The 15,107-nt window shown below is 40.1% G+C and overlaps 1 protein-coding gene across 1 annotated transcript in view; it reads right to left on the bottom strand.

Moving 5' to 3' along the window:
- MAT1A (methionine adenosyltransferase 1A) overlaps positions 1-15,107 on the bottom strand; it is a 36,705-nt gene that overhangs the window by 17,957 nt on the left and 3,641 nt on the right. The window contains exons 2-4 of the mRNA XM_070751965.1: positions 3,502-3,579; positions 2,158-2,280; positions 436-548 (exon numbers count right to left, since the gene is read on the bottom strand). Coding sequence (XP_070608066.1) covers positions 436-548; positions 2,158-2,280; positions 3,502-3,579 — 314 coding nt within the window. The remainder of the gene's footprint in view (positions 1-435; positions 549-2,157; positions 2,281-3,501; positions 3,580-15,107) is intronic.

Raw genomic sequence — 15,107 nt, 5'->3', positions numbered from 1 at the left:
CTCTCTTTCTTTCTCTGACTCTTTCCTTTCCTCCCTCCCTCTTTCTTTTCTTTCTTTCTCTTTCTCTTCTTTCTTTCTTTCCCTCTCTCTTTCTTTCTTTCTCTCTCTCTTTCCTTCTTTCCTTCCTTCCTTCTTTCTTTCTCTTTCTTTCTTCCCTCCCTCCCTCCCCCCTCCCTCTTTCTTTCTTTCTTTCTTTCTCTTTCTTTCTTCTCCTCTCTTCCCTCCCTCTTTCTTTCTTTCTTTCTTTCTTTCTCTTTCTCTCTCCTTCCTTCCTCCCTTCCTTCCTTCCATCCATCCTTCCAAGGTGGGTCAAATGAGGACCCCGATTGATGGGGGTCAATTCTGTAAACCACTTAGAAAGGGCTGTAAAAGCACTATGGAGCAGTAGATAAGTGCTGTTGCTATTATGCCTTCGGGTGATGGCAGAGGTCCTACCTGGTCTCCAGCGCCAACGTCTTCTTCATTCCTGTGTAGATGAACCCCCTGGGCGATATCCGGTGACTGTTGCTCCAAAGCCACAAGAACGTTGCAGGTCTTGTAGTCAAAGCCTACGGAGTAGAATTCCATTACTCATACGTTCAAGCTCATACTCAACTTCAATCTGAATTATTTTTGTTGGGAAATAACTACCGACAAATATGAGCTATATTTCATGTTACACATTTTAACTGTGGCCAGGATAGAGTCTGCCCGAAATGGAAAAAATAGAGATGTTCCTACAGAATAAGAAATCTTATTTAAAATTTTAACATTGTGCAGACATTAACAGACTGTTAGAATTAAAGGTTAGACTTATTTCAACTCCCACCCTCAAAACGTCGCTACAGAGCCCTGCACACCAAGACAACTAGACACAAGAACAGTTTTCCCCCGAACGCCCTCACTCTGCTAAACAAATAATTCCCTCAATGATGTCAAAGTATCCACTAAGTCTGCACTACTATTACTATTAGTCTTCTCATCCTTCCCATCACCCATTTCCTCCCACTTATGACTGTAACTTGTTGTTTGTATCCTAAAGATTTCTATTAATATTGATTGTTCCATGATTTGCTTCTTTGACCCTTATGACCATCATTAAGTGTTGTAGCTCAAGGTTTTTGACAAATATATATTTTCTTTTATGCACACTGAGAGCATCTGCACCAAAGACAAATTCCTTGTGTGTCCAATTTTGGCCAATAAAGAATTCCATTATTCTATTCTATTCTATATTCTATATTCTATATTCTATATTCTATATTCTATATTCTATATTCTATATTCTATATTCTATATTCTATATTCTATATTCTATATTCTATATTCTATATTCTATATTCTATATTCTATTCTATATTCCATTTTATTCCATATTCTATTCTACTATTCTATTCTATATTCTATTCTATTATGTTCTGTTCTATTCTATATTATATTCTATTCCATTCTACTCTTATTCCATATTCTATTCTATTCTACTATTCTATTCTATATTCTATTCTATTATGTTCTGTTCTGTTCTATTCTATGCTACTCTTATTCCATATTCTATTCTATTCTATGCTATTCTACTATTCTATTCTATTCTATATTCTATTCTATTCTATATTCTATTCCATTCCATTCCATTCCACTCTACTCTACTCTACTCTACTCTATTCTGCCTGGTTGGAAAGACATGGGTAGTTGCTAGAAACCATGTGGCAAAATATGTCAGGGCATACAAAAATTGAGAAATACATAAATACGAAATATATTGTACATAACTATAATGAAACCTTGAAATGTAAAGTATGTAAGGAAATAGGCATAGATCTGTAAAAAAAATTATAGTGATGTTTTTTTAATTTGCAAAAAGTAATAAATCAAACATATTTTTAAAAAAAAGAAATCCTGAGGTCAGTTGGTCAAGCCAAGCAGGCTAGCAAAAGTCAAGTCTAGCAGAAGATAGCAAGGATGCCAATGAGAAGGGCTGATCCAAACTTGAGATAACCCCCAACTGGCCCATAAATAGCTTTCATCTCACTGTGCAAAGAGTTGGAGACCTTTCACTAGTAAAACCCGAGCATTGCTCAACCCAAGTTGCATCAGCCTTTTTTTGGTATCCTAGCTAAGCAAACCAAGATAAGAGTCCAGGTTTCCGCTACAGCAGAGTTCTTTCGCCGTTCCACCAACCTTTAGCTGAGTCATCGTAGCCTATGTTCATAATTGTGTCTCGCACAATCTGCTGATAATCCACGACAGCTCTGGAGGTGATCTCGCCACAGAGGAGGACCATCCCGGTTTTACAGACGGTCTCTACAAATGAAAAGAAAAAGACGTTGAATACACCAGGAGAGTGTCTTAAATACTTAGTCATAAACTACAAGACCGAGTCTATTGAGGTTCTCCATCATCATCTACATTTCAGAACTGAACTGAGAAAGGACCAACAAGCTTTGGTACAAAGCTGTGGACGTCTTGGATGAAAAGGTGAGGACCACTACATGTTTATCAATGAAATGATGGTGTCACATGTACTAGGACTCCTTTGCAGAACTCAAATAAGCATTATATCCACTCCATTATTATTATTTATTAGACTTGGAAGGAACTGCCGCATGAATCCCAGCGCCCAATCAGAGTTGGCCTTCTCCAGGTCCCGTCAACTAAATAATGTCATTTGGCGGGTCCTAGGGGAAGAGCCTTCTCTGTGGGGGGCCCGGCTCTTTGGAATCAGCTGCCCCCAGAGATTCGCACTGCCCCCACCCTCCTTGCCTTTGGTAAGAACTTGAAAACGCATCTGTGTTGGCAGGCTTGGGGTCACTAGACCCCAGCCTCTGCCCAGTAAATGTATTGAATGCGACCATATGGATGTGATTGTTCATTTTTTAAATAACTAGTTTTAAGACAATTTTAAAAAGTAATTATTATATTAATTGGCTTAGAAATGTTTTATATTGTATCTTTTTATCGGAAGAAGAAGAAGAAGAAGAAGAAGAAGAAGAAGAAGAAGAAGAAGAAGAAGAAGAAGAAGAAGAAGTAGTAGTAGTAGTAGAGGAGGAAGAAGAAGTAGAGGAAGAAGAAGAAGAAGTAGAGGAAGAAGAAGAAGTAGAGGAAGAAGTAGAGGAAGAAGGAGAAGACGTAGAGGAAGAAGGAGAAGAAGGAGAAGAAGAAGAAGAAGAAGTAGTAGTAGTAGTAGAGGAAGAAGAAGTAGAGGAAGAAGAAGAAGTAGAGGAAGAAGAAGTAGAGGAAGAAGAAGTAGAGGAAGAAGGAGAAGACGTAGAGGAAGAAGGAGAAGAAGGAGAAGAAGAAGAAGAAGAAGAAGAAGAAGAAGAAGAAGAAGAAGAAGAAGTAGTAGAGGAAGAAGAAGTAGAGGAAGAAGAAAAAGTAGAGGAAGAAGAAGTAGAGGAAGAAGGAGAAGACGTAGAGGAAGAAGGAGAAGAAGGAGAAGAAGGAGAAGAAGAAGAAGAAGAAGAAGAAGAAGAAGAAGAAGAAGAAGAAGAAGAAGAAGAAGAAGAAGAAGAAGCCAACTCTTACCGCAAGCGACTTTGGCATCTGGATCTTGCTTCAAGTGAGCATCAAGGACGGCATCGCTGATCTGGTCACATATTTTGTCTAAAAGAGAACAAGAGTTGGATATTTGAAGTGAAAACATCTACCACATGGATGTGTCCCGAAGCTAATCAATACTGGAGGAAAATATAATGCTCAAAAAAATAAAGGGGACACTCAAAGAACCCATCCTAGATCTGAATGAATGAAATATTCTCCTTGAATATTTTGTTCTGTACAAAGTTGAATGTGCACAACAGCAGGTGAAATTGACTGTCAACCAGTGTTGCTTCGTAAGGGGACAGTTTGATTTCACAGAAGTTGGATTTACTTGGAGTTGTATTGTGCTGTTTAAGGGTTCCCTTTATTATTTTTTCAGCAGTGTACATAAGTGGATACAGACGATAATAGGTACAGCAATTGAATATACCCCTGAACTTTTTCTGTTAGGAATTGTTTAAAAAACATTACCCTAAAAATGTATTAAATGTTACACATTGGAACAGTGGCAAGAATCATCTACGCACAATGCTGGAAAGATCCCAAATGACCAAATTATCCCCCGATCCCCAAATTATCATAAAAATCTATGATTGTGCTGAGATTAACAATGGAACTGAAGGGTCGATAAGACTTTGAGAAGCATAATATTTGGACTAAATGGTACAAATGGATAAAAAGAAAGAAAGACTAAGAGTTTATCGATGGATGTGGAAGAAAACATAAACAAGGAAAGACAATGTAATATACGCCTTAAACATGATCTAAGTATCGCCCACAAGATCATATGATGCAACATCCTGCCTGTCAACTACTTCAGCTTCAACCACAACAACACAAGAGCACACAACAGATTCAAGCTTAATATTAACCGCTCCAAACTTGACTGTAAAAAATATGACTTTAGTAATTGGGTTGTTGAAGCTTGGAACTCATTACCAGACTCCGTAGTATCATCCCCTAACCCCCAACATTTTACCCTTAGACTATCCACGGTTGACCTCTCCAGATTCCTAAGAGGTCAGTAAGGGGCGTCCATAAGTGCACTAGAGTGCCTTCTGACCCCTGTCCTATAGTCTCTCCTATGTCTCTTATTTCTTCTCTACTATATCCTCTATAACCTTCATTGTGTATTATTGTGTATTGGACAAAATAAATAAATAAAATAATACCAACGTATACGATGCATACATATAGATGCAGATCTGCTTGGAAATGTTAGGACATGAAAATGTGAAAACCAATGCAAACTGTTCAAAGATAAAAAATATTTTAAAAAATGAGAGCACCCTTCCGATATCTCAGGAGCTGCCACAAAAAAGAGGGGATCCATCTATTCTCCAAAGCAGTGTTTCCCAACCTTGGCAACTTGAAGATATTTGAACTTCAACTCCCAGAATTCCCCAGCCAGCAAATGCTGGCTGGGGAATTCTGGGAGTTGAAGTCCAGATATCTTCAAGTTGCCAAGGTTGGGAAACACTGCTACAAAGCACCTGAAAGCAGGACAAGAAGCAACGGGTGGAAACTAAACAAGGCGAGAAGCAACCTAGAAGCAAGGAGGAATTTCCTTAAAGGGGGCACAATTAATCAATTTAGCAGTTTGACTCCAGAAGTTGTAGGTCCATCACTGGAGGTTTTTAAGAAGAGGTTTGACAACCATTTCAATGGCATGGTATAGGATACAAAGTTGGCCTTCTCCAGGTCCCGTCGACTAAACAATGTTGGCTAGCGGGACCCAGGAGAAGAGCCTTCTCTGTGGTGGCCCCAACCCTCTGGAACCAGCTCCCCCCAAGAGATTAGGATTGCCCCCATCCTCCTTGCCTTTCGTAAACTCCTTAAAACCCACCTCTGCTGTCAGGCATGGGGGAAATGAGATATCTCCCCTTGTAGTTTTATGTATGGTATGTTGTATGTATGATTTTTAAAACAATGGGGTTTTTAGACTTTTAATGTTAGATTTATTATTATAGCTTTTAATATTAGATTTGTCATTGTATACTGTTTTTATCATGGTTGTGAGCCGCCCCAAGTCTGCAGAGAGGGGCGGCATACAAATCTAATAAATAAATAAAATCTCCTGCTGGTATAGGGGATTGGTCTAGAAGACCTCCAAGGTTCCCCCCCCCCACTCTGTTATTCTGCTAGTTCTGCTCAGGGATCTTCCTGAGTAGGAGAAAGGGCCTTGCCAAGGGTTAAGAGAATAACTGGCCTTATTTTGCACCTCGAACGGGATGTTATTGTGCAAGAACACAACAGCTGAAGCTCTTGTCTGTCAAGCAGGTGCAGAGGTTGGTGATCAATCAACGGCTTGCCACACTCTCTGTAGAAGACCTGATGTTTATGGGAACTTGGGGGTGGGGTGATTTTCAGAGGGAACACATGCAGCCCCAAAGCCTTCTTCTTTTTAGAAGTTCAAGGCCATCCTATATCCACCACCTGGGCGGAAGCGGAAGGAGGACTTGCCACGCCGGCACAATTTTAGTGGGCAACTGCATTGGTTGCCGATCAATTTCCGGTCACAATTCAAAGTGTTGATTATGACCTTTAAAGCCCTTCATGGCATTGGACCAGAATATCTCCGGGACCGCCTTCTGCCGCACGAATCCCAGCGACCGATAAGGTCCCACAGAGTGGGCCTTCTCTGGGTCCCGTCAACTAAACAATGTTGGTTGGCGGGCCCCAGGGGAAGAGCCTTCTCTGTGGCGGCCCCGACTCTCTGGAACCAACTCCCTCCAGAGATTAGAACTGCCCCTACTCTCCTTGCCTTTCGTAAGCTCCTTAAAACCCACCTTTGTCGTCAGGCATGGGGGAACTGAGACATCTCCCCTGGGCATATACAATTAATGCATGGTATGTTTGTATGTATGTTTGCTTAGTAAATGGGCTTTTTAAAATATTTAAAATTATAATTTAGATTTGTCATGAACTGTTTTATTTTGTTGTGAGCCGCCCCGAGTCTGCGGAGAGGGGCGGCATACAAATCTATATAATAAATAAAATAAATAAATAATAAACGTGACAAGTTTGTGGCTGGGGATGACAAGGGGTGTGAACTTTCGCCTTGCAACTTTGAGGAATGCCTTGACCTGGACTCTGATTTAAACTTGGATGTTACCTGGAACCTTGACATCATCATGGAGATAAAAGTTACCGGATTCTGATCATTGCCAATGGAATACCCTGGACATTGTTCCTGGAACTCACTCATGCGCGGAAGCAAAAAAATCATTGAAATCTCGCATTCATGGATGTCTCCTCGCTAGTTTTTACTTCCTGCGCATACACAGAAGCAAACTCATGCTCAGATTCGCACACGCGTGTGTCGGGGAAACAGAGTTCCGCGGGAAACGTACCGGCATTGGTGGTAAGTAGCTACTCCCACCTGAAACCAATGTACGGGTGAAATTATCTATTTTGGCAAAGAAATGTCTATGAGGAATCCACCAAACTCAGAGAAGCCCCAAGGACCCCACAAATTTAACCCCGAGCTACCAATATTCTCTTCTGTTAATGTCTTTTCCATACACGTGTCAGTGCAATGTTTCTCGACACCTGAAGAGGAAGTAAATAAGAAGGTTAATACAATGTCCTTTGTTTCATAACACTCATTGTTAGCGATATTGGGCTTTAATTTTTTTCTAGTATTGCATTGGCAGTTCTGTGTTAGCAAAAACTTCAGAAGAGAAGGATTGAGGGGTCGTGATTTCCGACAGTCTCCAAATGGGTGAACAGTGCGGTCAGGCGGTAGGGAAAGAGAGTAGAAGGCTTGGCTGCATAGCTAGAGGTATCACAAGCAGGGATTGTGATCCCGCTATATAGAGCCCTGGTGAGACCCCATTTGGAATAATACTGTGCTCAGTTCTGGAGACCTCGCCTACAAAAAGAGATGGATCAAATTGAACAAGGACAGGCTACAAAAATGGTGGAAGGTCTGAAGCATAAAACGTATCAGGAAAGACTTCATGAATTCCATCTGTAGAGTCTGGAGGACAGAAGGGAAAGGGGGGACATGATCGAAACATCTCAATATGTGAAAGGGTTAAATGAGGTTCAGGAGGGAAGTGTTTTTAATACGAAAGTGAACACAAGAACAAGGGGGCACAATCTGAGGTTAGGTGAGGGAAAGATCAGAAGCAACGTGAGAAAATATTATTTGACTGAAAGAGTAGTAGATGCTTGGAACAAACTTCCAGCAGACGTGGTTGGTCAATCCACAGGAACTGAATTGAAACATGCCTGGGATAAACATATATCCATTCTAAGATAAAATACAGGACATAGTATAAGGGCAGACTAGATGGACCAGGAGGTAATTTTCTGCCGTCAGTCTTCTATGTTTCTATGTTTCTGGTTTTTCCCTGAAGACATTTTGCCTCTCATCCCAGACACTTCTTCAGCTCTGATTGGATGGTGGGGAATGGAAGGATTTATACCCCTTACCAGACAGCTGGACATTTGCATTCTTTTAGCAAGCTGGACATTTGCATTCTTCTTCCTTGTGTGGAATACATTCTTCACATCTGGACATCTTAACATCTTGGTGGACAACCAACTAAATATGAGCCAGCAATGTGCAGCAGCCAGCCACAAAGGCCAATGCAATCCTGAGTTGCATCAGCAAAGGGGAACAATTTAGGACTAGGGAGGTACTAATACCAGCCCATAAAACCTAGAGTAGTGCATCCAGTTTTGGTCCCCACACTACAAAAAAGACCCAGAAACTCTAGAGAAAGTGCAGAAGAGGGCAACCAGGATGATAGAAGGACTGGAAACTGAAACATACAAAGAGAGGTTGCAGGAACTGGGCATGGATGGTCTAGCGAAAAGAAGGACCAGGGGAAACATGATAGAGGTCTTCTAATATCTGAGGGGCTGCCCCAGAGAGGAGGGGGTCAGGCTGTTTCCCAAAGCACCAGAGGGCCAGACTAGGAATAACGATGGAAGCTGACCAAAGAGAGATTCAACTTGGAAATAAGGAGGAACTGTTTGACAGCAAGAGCAATCACCCATTAGAACAGAGGTTTATTTATTTATTTATTCATTTGTCCAATACACAAATACATAGGAAGAAAGATAGACATGTGATAATATAAAAGAGGGTGAAAGTGAACTTAGAGGAGAGGATATATGAAAGAAAGAAAATATATAAGATAGGTGAAAGAAAGGAAAGACAATTGGACAGGGGACGAAAGGCACACCAGTGCACTTATGTGCGCCCCTTACTGGCCTCTTAGGAATCTGGAGAGGTCAATTGTGGAGAGTCTAAGGGAGAAGTGTTGGGGGTTAGGGGTTGACACAATTCAGTCCGGTAGTGAGTTCCACGCTTCGACAACTCTATTGTTAAAGTCATATTTTTTACAGTCAAGTTTGGTGCGGTTCGTATTAAGTTTGAATTTGTTGCCTGTAGACGAGGTGAAAGCTCCAACATTTGAGACTTTCAAGGGGAGATTGGACTGTCGTTTGTCTGGGGTGGCATAGGGTCTGCTGCTTAAGCAGGGGTTGGACTAGATGACCTACAAGGTCCTTTGCAACTCTAATAAATAAATAAACAAAGAAGATCATCCAAGCCCATTCTAAATGTCTAATTTGTTTAGGCTCCAATAATCTTTTCCCCTAAGTTACTCTTCTCCTAATCTCTTTTGTTCAGCATTACCAAAGTTTATTCTCTTGGTGGCTTCCTGCTTATTGTAGATATTTTTTTATTGAGAAGTATCATGGAAAGAAAATCAGAGAATCTGAAAGAACGGTTTATCCAACTCATTTCATATGAGAGAGTTTTTGCCTATGCGCTGTGTCAATACATTGGTGCCAACAAAGCACATTCATTACAGGGGAGACCAAATGAAATTCCAACAATCAGATTACACAAGGGAGAACTATTGACATTTCTGTTGAAATTTGCAAGTGAAACCTTGGTGGAAGAGGTTGTGTTTGACTTGACTCTATGTCAGCAGATTTTAGCGTATCCTTATTCGATTGTCCCCAAACTAAGTAGAATGATGTTAAAGACCCATGCAGGGAAAACAATTTGCTCTAATTGATGTGTTTGTCAAGCTCATTGTGTGCTCTTCTCTGACGTTAAACCTTCAAATATGTGGGTCAACCTATAACCAAAAGCAAAAAAACAAAAAAAAGATACATGACCACAGCTTTGAAGGTTGACACTGCACTTTCTTAGAATTTGCTTGCAATAAATATAAACCTGAACAAAGAGTGCTTAGATTTGCCCATCTAGGTTACACAAGATAAACTTGATCACACTAGATCAGCTACAGGCTATTAGGAAGCTGGGAGGGGGGGAAACTTGAGTATTATGAAGGTAATCCAGGAAAGCAGATGGCATTGGTTTTCCTTGATGCGGAAAAAGCATTTGATAATGTCAATTGGAAATTTATTAAAATACAATTAGAAGAGATGAAACTCTGCCCTAGGTTTATAAAATTAATTGATTCAACATATTATAAACAGAATGCAAAACTATTAATTAATGGAGAACAAACAGATACATTTGCAATTGAGAAAAGGGTAAGACAGGGATGCCCCCTATCTCTTCTCTTGTTTATTCTAACGTTAGAGACACTACTAATAAAAGTCAGAAAAGAGAAAGATATAAAAGGATTGCAAATTAGGAAGCTGAACAAACCATGATAGAAGCCAAATTTCTATCTTGGCCAAGAAGACCACATGGATATGTCTGTAAACTTAGGAGTTGAGCTTGGCTCAAAGGAGATGTCATGTTTTACACAAATGAAGAGAATGATTATTATATGAACTATTAGCCTCATTTTGCTAATGACTGAAATGTGGATGCATTTTGAAGACCATGGAACAGAACCTAATCAAGAGGCCTTTTAATGCAATTTTTATGCAATTTTTATGCAGCTCCCCCCACCCTCATTGCCTTTCGTAAACTTCTTAAAACCCACCTCTGCCGTCAGGCATGGGGGAACTGAGACATCTTCCCCAGGCCTACATAGTTTATGCATGGTATGTTTGTGTGTATGTTCTTTTAAATTATGGGTTTTTAGCTTTGTAATATTAGATTTGTATTGTATACAGTGTTCCCTCGATTTCCGCGGGGGATGCGTTCCGAGACCGCCCGCGAAAGTCAAATTTCCGCGAAGTAGAGATGCGGAAGTAAATACACCAGTTTTGGCTATGGACAATATCACAAGCCTTCCCTTAACACTTTAAACCCCTAAATTACCATTTCCCATTCCCTTAACAACCATTTACTGACCATTATTACTGGTACTCACCACTGAATAAGGCACTTAGTGATCCTGATATTTATAAACATAATTATTTATTAACAATAATTATTTTTCTTGTTATTTATTTGCAAAAATTATTAGTTTGGCGATGACATATGACGTCATCGGATGGGAAAAACCGTGGTATAGGAAAAAACCCGTGAAGTATTTTTTAATTAATATTTTTTGAAAAACCGTGGTATAGGCTATTCGCGAAGTTCGAACCCGCGAAAATCGAGGGAACACTGTATTGTTTTCTCTTGCTGCTGTGAGCCGCCCCGAGTCTGCAGAGAGGGGCGGCATACAAATTTAATAAATAAATTAATAAATTAATCAATCAATCAATCAATCAATCAATTAATTAATAATAATAATAATATATGAGTATTGCATTGGCAGTTCTGTGTTAGCAAAAACTTCAGAAGAGAAAAGGATTTAGGGGTAGTGATTTCTGACAGTCTCAAAATGGGTGAGCAGTGTGGTCGGGCGGTAGGAAAAGCAAGTAGGATGCTTGGCTGCATAACTAGAGGTATAACAAGCAGGAAGAGGGAGATTGTGATCCCTTTATATAGAGCACTGGTGAGACCACATTTGGAGTACTGTGTTCAGTTCTGGAGACCTCACCTACAAAAAGATATTGACAAAATTGAACGGGTCCAAAGCCGGGCTACAAGAATGGTGGAAGGTCTTAAGCATAAAACATATCAGGAAAGACTTCATGAACTCCATCTGTATAGTCTGGAGGACAGAAGGGAAAGGGGGGACGTGATCAAAACATTTAAATATGTTAAAGGGTTAAATAAGGTTCAGGAGGGAAGTGTTTTTAATAGGAAAGTGAACACAAGAACAAGGGGACACAATCTGAAGTTAGTTGGGGGAAAGATCAAAAGCAACATGAGAAAATATTATTTTACTGAAAGAGTAGTAGATCCTTGGAACAAACTTCCAGCAGATGTGGTAGATAAATCCACAGTCACTGAATTTAAACATGCCTGGGATAAACATATATCCATTGTAAGATAAAATACAGGAAATAGTATAAGGGCAGACTAGATGGACCATGAGGTCTTTTTCTGCCGTCAGTCTTCTATGTTTCTATGCGTATCCACTCAGGAGTGAGCCCAGTGGGCATGAATTTATGTCCCTGCAACGCAACTAGAGGTGGACTCACTACACAAAGTATAGTTCAGTCCTTAATTCCTAGCAGGTCTATCAAAGTCAAAAGATGATGGAACTTCAGAAGATGACGATGTTGCAACATGTTCTATGTCCCATAGAACATTTCTTAAGTTCCAGCGGACTTAAGAAATGGCAGAAAATGCTGTCCCACTCCACATTCAAGCAAAATTCAACTGCCTTGTTGGAAGGGAGGTGGGTGGATGACTTTATCCATTATCTTGGGTGACAACTCATACTGTACTCTTGCCCAACGTGATAGTCTCCAAGTGTTCAGCTTACTACCTGTAGACCAAAGGTTCCTGATTATACGTTACTTAGATGTTGATCATTAGGTCAGTGTTGTGATATTTAATATCTCAGTGTTGAGATATTTAATTTCTTTACAATCTCTTTCAAGTTGCTGTTAGCTGCTCAGTCTTCTAGTGAAAGCAGCAGATCCATCAAATACCGTATCTGAACAATGATGGGTCTAACCAAAAGCCCCCCAGAGATTAGAATTGCCCCCACCCTCCTCGCCTTTCGTAAACTTCTTAAAACCCACCTTTGCCGTCAGGCATGGGGGAACTGAGATATTCTTTCCCCCTAGGCCTTTACAATTTACGCATGGTATGTCTGTATGTATGTTTGGTTTTTTATATTAATGGGTTTTTATAGTTTTGTATTGGATTATTATTGTACGCTGTTTTATGATTGCTGTTAGCCGCCCCGAGTCTTCGGAGAGGGGCGGCATATAAATCCAATAAATAAAAAAATAAATATCGCATCTCAGACATTAACACCCTTGAAAATATCCAGAGATACTTCACCAGAAGAGCCCTTCACTCGTCCATGTATGTATGTATGTTTGGTTTTTATAATAAGGTTTTTTTTAGTTATTTTAGTATTGGATTGGATTGTTACATGCTGTTTTTATCATTGTTGTTAGCCGCCCCGAGTCTACGGAGAGGGGCGGCACACAAATCCAATAAATTAAAATTTAATGAAATTAAACATGAAAGAAAATTATTCAGAAGAGTCTTGGAGTTGATTTGATGGTCTGTAAAAACAGAAGTGGGTCTTTGCTCCCCAAATGTATTCTGGGAATATGAAGCCACTCCCCAAAAGTTCTCAACTCTTACACTCCCCAGTGTCTTTTAAAACTCAAAGAAGCTAACCAATGAGATGGCCAAAAAGGGAGAAAAAATGCTAACAATTGTCATAATTGCAAAATACAGCATCTTTCTTTGCACTGTACCTGTCTGGCTGGTCGGATCTGTGTTTATTCCTGCTTTGCCAGTTTTAAACCATGAAGGGTGATGGACTTGGCCAAGCCCATGAAAAAGCCTTTGGAAACATAGCAAGAATCAGTGGTTCACATTTCCCTTAAACTACAGGAGGTTGGGTTTTTTGATGCTTTCTCCATAGAACTTCAAACTGCTCTTGGATTGGGAAACTAGCATGCCCTTATATTACCTTTCTTTCTTTCTTTCTTTCTTTCTTTCTATCTATCTATCTATCTTTCCTTATTTCCTTCCTTCCTTCTTTCTTTCTTTCTTTCTTTCTTTTCTTTCCTTCCTTTTCCCCTCTCTTTCTCTTTCTTTCTCTTTTTGCCTCTCCTTCCTTCCTTCCTCTCTTTCTTTCTATCTCTTTCTTTGTCTCTCTTTCCTTCCTTTCTTTCTTCTTCTATTTCTTTCTTTCTTTGTCTCTCTTTCCCTCCCTCCTTCATTCCTTTCCTTCCTTCCTTTTTCTTTCTCTTTCTTTCTCTTTGTCTCTCTGTCATTCCTTCCTTCATTCCTTCATTCGTTCATTCTTTCCCTCCTCTCTTTCTTTCTCTTCCTTCCTTCCTTTTTCTTTCTTTCTTTCTCATTCTTTGTCTGTCTTTCCTTCCTTCCTTCCTTCTTTCCTTCCTTCCGTCCTTCCTCTCTCTCTTTCTTTCTTTGGTTCTTTCTTTCTTTCTCATTCTTGGTCTCTCTTTCCTTCCTTCCTTCCTTCCTCCCTCCCACTTCCGCCCTCTGGACACAGGAAGACTGTCTCCCTGGATTGCGCAGGTGCAATGGGCTTCTGGCACACCTGTGCACGTGAAAATCAGCTGTCGGGCACACTGGAACTCGGAAGAGCATGGGCGACGGTTGCATGTGCCTGGAGAAATGGATCTGCATAGTCTACACTACTCTAATCTATTATTCTATTCTATTCCCTATTCTCTATTCTATTCTATTCTATTCTATTCTACTCTACTCTATTATTCTATCCTATCCTATCCTATTCTCTATTCTATTCTATTCTACTCTACTTATTATTCTCTTCTCCTATCCTATCCTATTTCTTCTATTCTACTCTATTATTCTATTCTATTCTATTCTACTTTCTACTTTACTGTACTATCCTATCCTATCCTTTCCTATCCTATCCTATCCTATTCTCTTACTTCTCAGAACACCTGTCAAGGTCCTGGGAATTATAACTTCCAAAACTGTTAGATGACATTCTTTTTTTTTTTTAAAGAAGCGCAGGTATTCACCTACTCGAAACAAAATCCCTAATTTGTGTTGCCCGCTTGCGATCCTGAGCCTGCATCGAAGCCCAAGAGCTCTGACATATGCTGCTGCCCTTCTGCAGAAGAATGTCGAGCTATTTCCATCCCCTGTGAGCACAGAGCTCGTATCGCCCAGGCCCAGCAGAGAAAATAAAACTGGGTTGCAGTATCAGGACACGGAGTTTGGCAAGCCGACTTCTGCGCGGCCTGCTCAAGGAATCTTGTCATAGCACTATTAGTAGTAAGCAAACCGTCAGGCTGAATTGTCAAGCAATCCAGGAGGGGTGGGGGGAAATGAGGTGAGCCATCCATCCCTTCATTTACTGTGTCATGCCAACGGGTGATTGAAAGGACAGGCGGAATTGGGAGTAACATGTAGCGCAGCTGTTTTGGGCGACGGCTATTTCATGGCAGAAGTCCCATGTGGACGGAATCCATGAGGCCGAGTTCGGAAGATGTGTGCTTTTCTCTTTCCTTTTCTTCCTGACTTATTTTATTTTATTTTATTTTATTATTTCATTTCATTTCATTTTATTATTTATTTTATTTTATTTTATTTTATTATTATTTTAGCAATGTGGAAATGTTCAAGGGACCCTCCACTAAAAACATGAAGGATCAGTGTTTTTATTGTTTTACACCAG

The sequence above is a fragment of the Erythrolamprus reginae genome, chromosome 5 (genome assembly GCF_031021105.1).
Source record: "Erythrolamprus reginae isolate rEryReg1 chromosome 5, rEryReg1.hap1, whole genome shotgun sequence".
Lineage (NCBI taxonomy): Eukaryota > Metazoa > Chordata > Lepidosauria > Squamata > Dipsadidae > Erythrolamprus > Erythrolamprus reginae.
The sequence above is the reverse complement of the archived record's forward strand: the minus strand, read 5'-3'. Positions and strand labels throughout refer to the sequence as shown.